The sequence below is a fragment of the Sycon ciliatum genome, chromosome 3, assembly GCF_964019385.1.
Source record: "Sycon ciliatum chromosome 3, ocSycCili1.1, whole genome shotgun sequence".
Taxonomy (NCBI): domain Eukaryota; kingdom Metazoa; phylum Porifera; class Calcarea; order Leucosolenida; family Sycettidae; genus Sycon; species Sycon ciliatum.
Genome location: NC_088645.1, coordinates 40343393 through 40354585, shown reverse-complemented (window position 1 = coordinate 40354585; position 11193 = coordinate 40343393). Strand labels below are relative to the sequence as shown.

At 51.5% G+C, this 11193-nt stretch overlaps 2 protein-coding genes across 2 annotated transcripts; one reads left to right on the top strand and one right to left on the bottom strand.

Moving 5' to 3' along the window:
- Window positions 1–216: 216 nt before the first annotated feature.
- Window positions 217–3935, bottom strand: LOC135812201 (uncharacterized). The gene is made up of 2 exons (XM_065325526.1): window positions 2234–3935; window positions 217–1499 (listed from the first exon to the last, which is right to left on the bottom strand). Exons 1-2 carry the CDS (start codon window positions 3671–3673, stop codon window positions 531–533), a joined length of 2409 nt encoding a protein of 802 aa, XP_065181598.1. The 5' UTR covers window positions 3674–3935; the 3' UTR covers window positions 217–530.
- Window positions 3936–8441: 4506 nt separating this feature from the next.
- LOC135812200 (uncharacterized) lies at window positions 8442–10789 on the top strand. The gene has a single exon (XM_065325525.1). The coding sequence runs from the start codon at window positions 8600–8602 to the stop codon at window positions 9965–9967; it is 1368 nt and encodes a 455-aa protein (XP_065181597.1). The 5' UTR covers window positions 8442–8599; the 3' UTR covers window positions 9968–10789.
- The last annotated feature ends 404 nt before the right edge of the window (window positions 10790–11193 follow it).

Genomic DNA, 11193 nt, shown 5'->3' with positions numbered 1-11193 from the left:
AACAGGCTCTACCACACATAACAATCGGGATGTGCGGATGCAGCAGTGCACACAGGCTGTGTTGAATAGAGGCTTGGGACTTGTGAACATCACCCCAGCCTCTGTGACAAGGGTCTCGGTCAGCGGTACCTGACACCAGCAAGGAGAATGTGATGAGCAGTGAACATGGGCCAACCCTGCTTGAAAATAGCCGAGTTGACAACGTGAAGATACAGGTGATTTTTGTATTGCATTGTATTCAATTTATTTTACTTCGGTGGCTGAACAGTACAATGAACCACTACAAAGAGGCCCGAAAAACCGATCATAAGGAGATAAAAAGGAAAATAAGGTAATGTCTTACAGCACGGAGTAGCAACATTCAGTGATGGTCCAGTAAAGCCAGGGCGTAGCAAGTTGATGTGGTCAAGTATACTGTTTGCCGTTGCAGTCATAATACAAACAAATGACAACAGAAAAAATAGAGAATGTGGCAAGTGGTTGTGTTCAGTTACTCGCCGTTGCGGTCATGCAACCAAATATCGATGAGATCAGTTGTGCTCCTCGTTTCTTCCCCCGTATCGCAAGCACTCAATACTTCTTACTGGTCCGGTAGCGGAACCTTCATTGCTCTCGCTCATTCCGCTGATGCAGATCAGCTGTTTGTCCCATGCGAGACAGTGCGAGCCACGCCGAGCCTCCTGCACGGGCGGGAACGGCAGCCATTCCCTCAGCTCCTCCAGGTACACAAACGCATCCGCCAGAGTGCTCTGATCGGCTTTTTGTCCCCGTCGTCCGCCGACCGTAATGAGATGGTCGTTGAGCGCGACCGCAGCACTGAATGACATCGGACTGCCGGCGACGATATCAACGGACCACCGCTGCTCTGCCCGATCCTGGCTCAAGTCTAGGCTCAGCACTCGGCACGTGTTATGTTGCGCCTCACTGTTGTAGCCCAGGCAGCGAAGCCAGTGGCCAGTGACGACAACACGAGGCGACAGGCATGCACAGGGCAAACTCGTGAGAACCAGCCAGGGTGAGTTGGGCAGCGAAAGGTCGGTCATGTAAACGCCCTGCGATGCGGCACTCGTCCAGATAGGCTTCTGCCGTCCGCCCATCACCAACAGCAAGCTGCCTACGACTACCAGGCCGAAATCAAACACTTCAACCGGGAGCTGCTTGACGAAGCGCCACTCGCCTGGCGCAGCCATGCTGAAGATGGAATACAAGCCGGTGAGATCGCGGCGTATCACGGCAACGTACAGGCGTTCCGTGCTATCATGAACGGCCGTGAAGAGATAGCAACGGTAGTGCCAGTCGCCAGGCAGTGTGATGACAGTCCACTCCACATCCTCGCTGCCCGTGCTTGCTGCACGCAGACTCAGACGTAGCAGTTCGGCCCTGGCTAGCTGCGCCCCGTCGGTGTCCATCAGAAAGGCCACGTACAGACAGCCGTCATGAGTGCATGGCATGGAGCAGCAACTCAGAGCGTCCTCTGGATAAGTGGCTATCGTGACCCACTGCAAACAAAAAAAAACAGAGGAGAAGAGTGTGCCAGTGTGGATCAGTTATGTAGCACCGTCACTACCAAAGTCTGTTGGATATGTGCATGTCACAGATAACTGAATGTGCATAGACAACAAATGGTCCCACATCCAATGCACTGCTGCTATACATGTACAGTCCACTTCGCTAATAACGACTGCGGATACCACGAAAATTCGCGAATTACGACAGAGTTTCCATGCCCAGAGCAAAGTCCCATCTAACTGTAATACATATAATGAGACTTCGGGGATACTTCGCGAATAAGGACACTTTTCTGGTGCCCCGCCGAGTGTCGTTATACGCAAAGTTGACTGCACATACAAATATGGATGCAATGTCAGATGGAGCAATGTCTGGTGCATTGTTGCATTGCATTGAGGGTTTTCAGATTTGTCAAATTCCCCGCAGGCTTGCGATTTCCTCCTGCTCCTACTGTCAGCATTGATCTGACTTTAGGTGCAACAAGGAGAAGTTCTGTTCTTCTTCTACTTCTAATTCATCAAGGATGGTATCGTTCCTATGGATACGAAAACTGGGTCTGACTGGATCTACTAGAACGTGATTCTTGAGGTTTCAATTACATGTGTGATGTCTTGCCTATTACCTGTTCCACAATAATGATATTCAGTTGTTATAACACCCGAAATACTAGCAGTGCATATGCATTCGACAACATACTGTGCGATGTGGACTGCACTCAGCCTACCTGTGGCAGCTCAGATTGTTTCTCCCTGAAGACGCGATTGCAGCGTGCAATCATACCCTCACCGCTGTTCGTCTGACTGAGCGCAATCAGATCTGGATCAATCGGTGGGTGCCGCTGCCTTCGGCGACTTGTCGGTGGCGCGACTGCGGCCGCAAGTGCAGCCTCCAGGACTGCGCTGCGTTCTAAGATAAGCGAGGAGATATTCTGGTAGGTGAGCGAGTCGGAATCGCAGCTCGTCTCGTCCACGCCATTGCCGCTTTCGGCGGAGGCTAAGTCGCCGTTCTCCTTACTCACTTCGTCGTCATCGAAATGCCACGCATTTGCCTCGGCGGAGATGCCGATAACGACAGCAAAGTCATCCAGTGTCGAATCCACAGGTTCACTCTGCGGTTCCTCGACAACCTGATCGTAGGCTGGTGGCGGTAGTTCCTCCAGGCGAGTCTGTACGCCGGTCAGTTCCTCGAGGAGGCGATCCCGTTCTTCGATCAGCCCTTGCCGAATTTGCAGCACACTGGCCGTGGCGGCCGCCTTGCTTTCGTGTGACTCGCCACGTCCGTTGCTCAACGCTTTTCTTGTTGTCGCTCTTCGGCGTATGTCCTGGGTAACGAGAGATTGGAGAAGGGTTCCGAGTTCCCGGCACAGGGCTGCTGCCGTCGGCCTCTGTTCTGGATTAGCAACGAGACACTTGTTGATCGTGTTGAACAGGGAGTGGTCGCTACCGAGCAAGGCTAAATCCCCGTGGCAAAGATTTCTGGCCGACTGGTCGAGCGGTTCACACTGCCTGCACATTGCCAGCAAGGTCACCCCCAGTGCGAAAGTGTCCGATGCAGGATCACGCGAGGTTGCATTGTTTGCCTTTCCTTTGCCGCCAGAAGTAGTGTCTACGCGGTGCTCAGGCGGCGAATAGGCCAGAGGTGGCGGCGGTTCGCAGTCGAACAGTCCGAACTCTGACCATGCGCTAAGCTTAGCTGACACATCTCGCCCCGACCCTGTGACGAACACGCTGCCGGTGGCTAGGCCGCAGCACATCAGACATCGATCGTGCAGGTACTCGATCGCCGACGCGATGCCAAGACCGATTCTGGCCTGTTCTATGGGCCGGAGCATCGGCTCGCGGGCGTAGCGCATTTTCAGCGTGGAAAACGTGGACTCCATCACCAAGCTCAGGGTGTCTGGCTGTGAGGAGCACTGCAGAATACCGAATGTGTGTATTATGTTCGGGTGAGTGAGCTCCTTGATTCGCCAATACTCGTTCAAGAACTTGCGAATCATCGCGTCGGTGTCCCGTTTCTCTCCCGCGTGAAACGTGGCTATTGATACCCGGGTGCCATGCCATGATCCTTCGCTTAGCTTGCAACCAGCAGACGAGCGAGCGGATGGCTGTCGACAGCTTTGCTGCACACCGCTTAGCAGATACTGAGACGGAATAACAATACTCATTTCAGCAGGTAGCGTCTACTTCGATAAAAAAGATGCGACACGAAGGATTAGACGGGCCACAAGCAAGGCAACAGGTGCGTGAAAAACATGATACGATATGCCTGAAGTCACACGTTAGTTCACCTGGCAGAACGGAGAAGACTTCAGAAGATTCTTTTCCTTCGTCTCAAGCAAATGCTACTGTCCCTCATGACCAATGAGTGTTATGAGGCGACGACGAAGGCTTGTCCTGGTGTCCGAAAAAGTCACCGCTCAACCAGCAGGTGTCGAACGCGCGCGATGCAATCATTTCACTAGCATTCCATACGCGCTGACGAAGTGAGCTAGCCCTTGCTGGACTCCCCAATGCCCTGGAATACATGTCCATTGCGAAAATAGACCTCTCTCATTCGTAGTAGTAGTCTAGTAGATCTCTCGCCTGGACACCAGATTCGCAGGCAACTGCATCCGTCTGTGCTGAGCAGGCTCAAGACAATAGAGAAATAAGGAGACGCACAAGGTCGTGGCTGCCTAGGAGGATATTGCGACACAAGATCCTACTTTTTGTAGTATAATATTTTATTGTTTTCAAACACAAACACCCTATTAAATTCACACCACTACTAAATTTGGTAAAACCACACTTATCGACAGCTGCTGGAACACAGCTACGCCCGGGGCGCCCCCTAGGCCTTGACGGATTATGCTAATATTTTCGTGAAATTATGCTTTTCGCATTGCTGGGAAAATTGCAGAATTATGCTATTTTTATGCTAAAAGTTATCATATTATGCCACATTAAGCTCACATATGCTGCTGATGTACATGTACATGTATAATATACATAATTATGATGGTTCTGTGCAAAATACCAGGGGAATTGTTTTGTAGAGGGCGTTGTACTGTAGTAGCAAAAGTTTAACGGGGTCACCGCACCGTCCGACCTAGCTACGACCGTCACTGATTGTAGTGGACTGGACATGTAACTGTTATCAAGGGAGTCGTAAACCTACGACTTCCTGGTGCATCTACTTGTACTTGTAGAACATGTACAACTGTATGGAATTTGATGCGAACAGGCGGATTATTCCAATTTATGCGATTCATATGCAATTAATTTTGTCTCGAATTATGCGATTATTCGATTTTGGTAGAAATTATGCGAAAAATTATGCTAGCATAATCCGTCAAGGCCTAACGCCCCTCCCCCCCCCCCCCCCCTTCAAAGGGATGCACTGTCAGATGGCCTGAGGGGCCAGGGAGGCAGTGCTTCAAATAATTGCGCTTCATATTCTGTCGCCTCCAAGATTGTGGTTGAGTACAGACTTGTCAGTGATATTCAAAATTCTGGCAATCAGTCACCTTGGGCCGCTTAGGACGTAGTCCACAACTACATGTGCGTGTACATGTATGTCCTTTAGTGTCATAATAACAATAATTATCAGCGCTGGGCCGCTGGCAGGTTGTGCACCGGTATGCCGAGTTCGTGGCGACAGGAGGAGCAACAGTAAAATGGTTGGCCATCATGATTTTAACTATGTTGACATTTATGGGCCACAAACCATACCTTTCTAAGGAGCCGCCCACCTACTGCAGCTTGGACACTAATACATGTATGTACAGTGTAGAACCAGGCTGTTGTGCTACGGAACGTTTCCTGACTGCTGCACGCTTGTTCTGGGGCCATCTGGGCTACATCCGGGCCACAACTAAACACGAGCACAGGCATGTACAGACACATACACGCACACACCATGTAGACACACGCAGAGGTCCAGAGGACCGCGACCCTTTCCCCACATGTTCACAAAGAACGGCCAGCGTCCATGGGCAATTTAGCGGAGCACACATGGAATGAAGACTCCCTGCGCATATGGTTGATTCCGGTTATACCCTCATCCTCAGGCCTCACTTGTCACCTTCTGCTTTTCCTCGATCAGTTTCTCACAGCTATGCAGCTGGTAACTCATGGCACTTTCCCAGCGAGAAGATCCCGAGTCGGGTGCGAACAAGAGGGGTGCGCGGGGGAGGGGGTCCCGTCCGGTGGGGACAATCAATAGGACCACGATTTGGAGTTCACTTCTACACTTCGAGTGTGTTACGTGTGTTTGAACCAGCCACCAGGTCCACCACTAGACGGTACTTAGCGAATAATGCCGCCAGAAAAATTAGCAGAATTTTGGTAATTTTCCTTGTACGTTTCATGCATCATCATGTTTGGTATGTGGATAAAGAAATGCAGCAGATTTCAAGGAAGTGCACGCCACAAAGTTTGTATGTTTCTGCCAATTTCACTGCTTTTCGAGCAGAATCTACCACTTTCTCGAGCATTACTAGTACTCGTAGGCCTTGGCAGATAGTAATCGGCAAAATTTGCTACATAGTCCGCCGCGGGTATGTTTCATGCGTGCTTGGTATACTTATGGATAACTTTGAAGACGAGGAGTATAATGTATTCGCTGGCATCAGTCATGAGTCAGCGGCATGCTTTGTCTGATGGTTACGCCGATTTCTGCCGACTTTGAGCGTCTCAGGGCCGCTGTGGAATGCCCCTCAGTGAAGAGCTGTGACCTTTACACGACTATGGTTGTGTCCCGCTGTGACAATGCATTGGCGGATAATGCTCGAAAAGATGGCAGATTCTGCTCGAAAAGCAGTGAAATTGGCAGAACCATACAAACCTTATGGCGGGCAATTCCTCGAATTCTGCCAGTCCATTTCTTTATCCACATACCAAACATGCATGAAACTTACCGGCAGAAAATAATCCCGGCGGCATATGAGTCCAGCATCGTGCCCTAACCCTGATTGGGACAGGGGCTGCAATGGACACTCTGTCCCTGCGGCGCCGTGTGGCCGGCCTCACAACCCTGTACAAGCTCCATTACATCACAAGCCCATCAGCTCTTGCAGCGACACGCCCAGCCAGAGCCATCGCACCCGCCATCGCGCCTGCCACACGTCGCCGCTCGGCAGCCAACCTTGCGCATGAGCTTCAACTCCAGACAGCCCTACCTGCCAGATCGTGCAATGTTGCGCTGCGCTCTTTCCCGGAGTGCCTCATCGAAGCCTGGAATGAACTGCCAGCCACTCTCCTCCGCGATGCACCGTCTGCCAAAGGGATGCAGCAGTTCAAGGTTCTGACCTACCGCTACCTGAAACGGTCTGGGTGGTCATTGGCCACGGATATCGCCCCCTAGGCTACTGCCATTACGACCCTGTTCCTGTTCTCGGAGCACTCCCTCTCATCAAACTCCCAATCCATAATATTCTATGTCCTTATCTCTCTCTAACTCTCCACCATTCTCACTCTAATCTTTCGTCAAAACTGCACGACAATCAGCCTCTACTTTCGCCTCAGCATCATGATCTTGATACTGCTATTTTTGTACTTGTTTGCGTACTTGTTTGCACTCATATCTTGGAATCACTCGCAAACTAACAAGTTTCCTGTTTTCCTCCCCTCCCTCCTCTCTTTCCTACCCTCAGAGTTCTTGCTCTCCTGCTCCCCGCCCTTCCACTCCCCGTTTTGTTTCCTTTGGTGCACATGTGCAGTGTCTGCTCCAGGATTGTAGGACAGCCGGGTACACGTGTACCTGGCGCAATCATTTCAACCGGGTCGGAGCCGGGTACACGTGTACCTGGCGCAATCATTTCAACCGGGTCGGAGCCGGGTACACGTGTACCTGGCGCAATCATTTCAACCGGGTCGGAGCCGGGTACACGTGTACCTGGCGCAATCATTTCAACCGGGTCGGAGCCGGGTACACATGTATGCACAATGATATAAAGGCTAATGGATAAGCCGCATTTAGAAAAGAGAGGACAGGAATTAGAAAATTACGAAAGAAGAAGAAGAAGTATGTGACACATACATGTACAAGCCATGTAGTCAGTCATTTCAAAGTAAGTTCGAAAGTGTAAAGTACCAACCGGGTACTATATTTTCAACCAGGTCCAAGCGCCGCCCAACCGGGTGGATTACCCGGCTCACCCGGCGCTGGAGCAGACACTGATGTGCAGCTGTGATGCCGAGACCCTTGGTCGGCTGAGCTTCACAGGTCCCACCCACTCCGTCCTGCTGGATATGTACCATTGTGTCGAGTTCTCCCCCTCATTTTAGTTCATCATGCAGTGAGTGTTCAATAGTAAAAAAAAATGACTACATTGTAGCTGTGGTTTTCGCTGCAACTGGTGGTACTGGTCGAGCTGCTGCCGCTCTCCTCAAGAGAATAGCTGCAATGGTCTCCGACAAATCTGGTGAGCCATACTCTGCAGTGATGGCATGGATCTGCTGCAGGTTCAGCTTTGCCCTTCTCCGTGCCGCGGCGTGGCTTGCCTGCGTGGTGCACGACGGCTGAATTCGCACCCGGAGGTGGCTGAGTCATCCGCTCGACTCGCTGTCTCGGAAGCTGCCATACAGCACTAGACACTTGTTTATGCCTCGTCATCATTGCTTTTTCTCGTATGGTCCATGTATGTAACTACTGGTACTTGTTTTTATTGTATCATTGTGTTACTTAATTCTGCCCGTACAAGAGGCCGGTTTACCAAGGTTAAACTACATTGTAGCTGTGACACGTCGCGACACCGAAGCGTCGTCGGTGAACTGTCTCAATCATGTGCTAGTCTTGCTGTGACATGTCGTGACACCGAAGCGCCGTCGACAGATCCAGACAGCTTGCCATGCTGACATCACATGATCCTTTCATGAATGAAAAAATAAAATATTTTTTATTGCGGATGTCATGAAATCAAAGCGCTGAAACGAGCTGAGAAAGACAAGATTAGTAATCGTCTCTCAATGTGATTTTTCGAAGGACTATTTCATGTAAGTAAAGTAGTAGGTCTGTCCTTTGCCTTTGGCTGTGTACAGTTTGTAGCCGGCAAGTTTTGTCCTCAGTCCTTTGTGGTGTAGGAAAAGTAGTTACTTTGATAACTGTAAGCATGTCTTCCGCGAACACGGACATTGAGAACTATGCCGCTGAGTTCAATGGCATAACCGAGAAATTGGAGAACGGCCGAGACGTTTGCGATTTGATGACCGGTTTCTGGGAAAAGCTAGCCAAAATCGAGCAGGCGTATTCCAAGCAGCTGGTGGAGCTATGCAAGGGACGTTACGCCAGGCTGGAGACCCTGCTGGGACAAACGAAACTGATGTTCGCCGGCGGCGCGGAGAAACCGTCACAGCCGGCCTCGCTGGAACACATTGGTTCCCTGCAGGACTGCTGGGTGAAAGTGGTGGACGAGGTACAGCGTCTGGCGGCCGAGCACGAAACCCTAGCTAGCCATGTAACGACCAAGGTGACACCAACCATTACGAAGTTCGTGCGCGACAAACTGAAGGACGAGGTGCAGCGCGCGGCCACCGGGAAGCGCCTGCTGACCGAGGCGCGCACCGGCTATCAGCGCGTCACGGCCACCAAGCGCAAATACTACAGTGATGTGTCGGCAGCAGCGGGCAAGGCCACCACCGCGGGCGCAGGCGACTCTGAAGGCGATGCGGACAGCGAGCCGCCGTCGAAGCAAGCGTACGAGGGCGCCGTCAAGGACCTGGCTGAGAAGCACGACGAAATCTTCATGGTGGGACTGCCCGGCGTACTGCGCGACATCAACCTGATCGAGCAGGACCGGGCGCAGATGCTGTGCTCGTGCATGAACCAGTACATACAGTCGGCCGCCGCCCTCAAGAACGCGCTCACGTTTGACGCGACCGCCGCGGCCCTGGAGGCCACGACCAAAGACCCCGCTGTGACGCAGCTCGTCATGATGAGTCCGGTACCGACGAAACCGGAGGTCGAGGCTGCCACTGAGGACAGCATCAAGCAAGAGCAGGGCGAGGCTCAGTCGGCCAGTCTGTTGACCGCCATGTCCGGCTGGCTATCCAGTAAGCGTACAGTTGCCGGAGGCGACGCCGCGAAGGAACCCGCCAGCGCTGAGGCCGCTGAAGACACGGCCAACGAGGCGAAATCGGAGTCGAAGCCCGAGGCGGCAACGAGCGAGGGTGAGTCGACGACAGCAACGTCGAAGCTCACCTCGTTCTTCAGCGGCTGGGGGCGCAAGAGCAAGCCACAGCCAGCCGCGGAGACCAAAGTCGACGCTCCCGGTCTAGTTGACTCTATCGATGGTCCCGAGGCTACATCTGCAGCAGAAAAAGAAGACACTGACGAAGCAAGTGCCGCAGCGGACAACGACACCCACCAGGAAGATGCGGAAGAACCACAGGCAGAAGAAACGAAAGAGAATGTCGAGGAGGAGCCCATGGATGATTCCACTGTAGACGCCGGCGTGCAAGATGACTTGGCCGAGACCTAACTATAAAGGTCAGCTGTGAATCAGTGCTCTCCGCTTTGGATTGTTCTGTGCGTTTGCGTTCATGTGTGTGTGTGCGTGCGTGCGTGTGTGTGAGCGCTCACTCTATCGGTCTAGCTGTGAGTTCGCCCTCAGCTGGACTCTGCGTAGATGTGTGTGTATGTGTGTGTGTGTGTGCGTGTGTGTGCACGTATGTCTGCATGTGTGTGTGTGTGTGTGCGTGTGTTCATGATTACTTGTACGTCGGGCCAGTTTTCCCGTCTTGCGTCATTCGCTGTTGTCACTCGTGCTTTCAGAGAACAATGCTTCGAATCTTTGCTAAGAATGAACTTTTCACCCTATCCTTGTTGTGTATCACTAGCGATATCTGCCTAAGAATGTGCGTACAGTGTCGTACTCACTAGTGCAAGTACAGTACTCTTGCCCCACTATCCAACATGATTATTCCAATATTTGATAACCGCTATGAGCACTATATTTTCCCTTTTAAAAATCAGAATGCTCGCTTTCTGCGGCCGAGCATGACATCTTGTGTATAAGGCTGGATGCTCTTTCCCACAAGATTACAGGAATTTCTTTATTTACTTGTCCGGAAAGGTAATCTTTTTTTTCTTATCTCGGCTTTGCGGTGCAGCAGCTTTTTTTGGAATTTTCTGGATTTTTGTGAATATTTTATTTCCCCATATGAAACTCTTTATTCGTGACAAAATTCTCTATTTCCGCCTTGTCAGCCCACCGCCGTCCGTGTCTGTGCGTGCCTGTGGATGTGTTCGCTGGCGTTGCTCTAAAAGAAAATCAGTTGCTTTGCACCCGGTGCACTTTGCAGATTCTGGCGTTTCTCTTGCGACGGCTGTGCGTGGTACATGACTACATGAATGTGTTGGTGTGCGATGTTGCTGTCCGTTACTTCGTACATGGCAGCAGCTTGGCTCTTGTCAATGTGGTAATGCGAGTGCTAGCAACTCAAGTTCCCTATTGCTCTCCTAATCAATAGAATGATGTCATTGGCTTGCGACTAGTAGTCATGTACTTGCTCTGGCCTAGCCATGTGTCTGTTGGGTGTGTGTGGTGGGTGTGTGTGTGTATGAGTCTCAGACTCTCTCTCCCCTCTCCCGGGGAGACCCGCGTGGCCAGTTTTGGCAGTGAGCAATAAGTACAAGCGTGTGTGTGTGTGTGTGTGTGTGTGTGTGTGGTGGGCGAGTGTCGATTCGCATTATCTTCACCAGCTC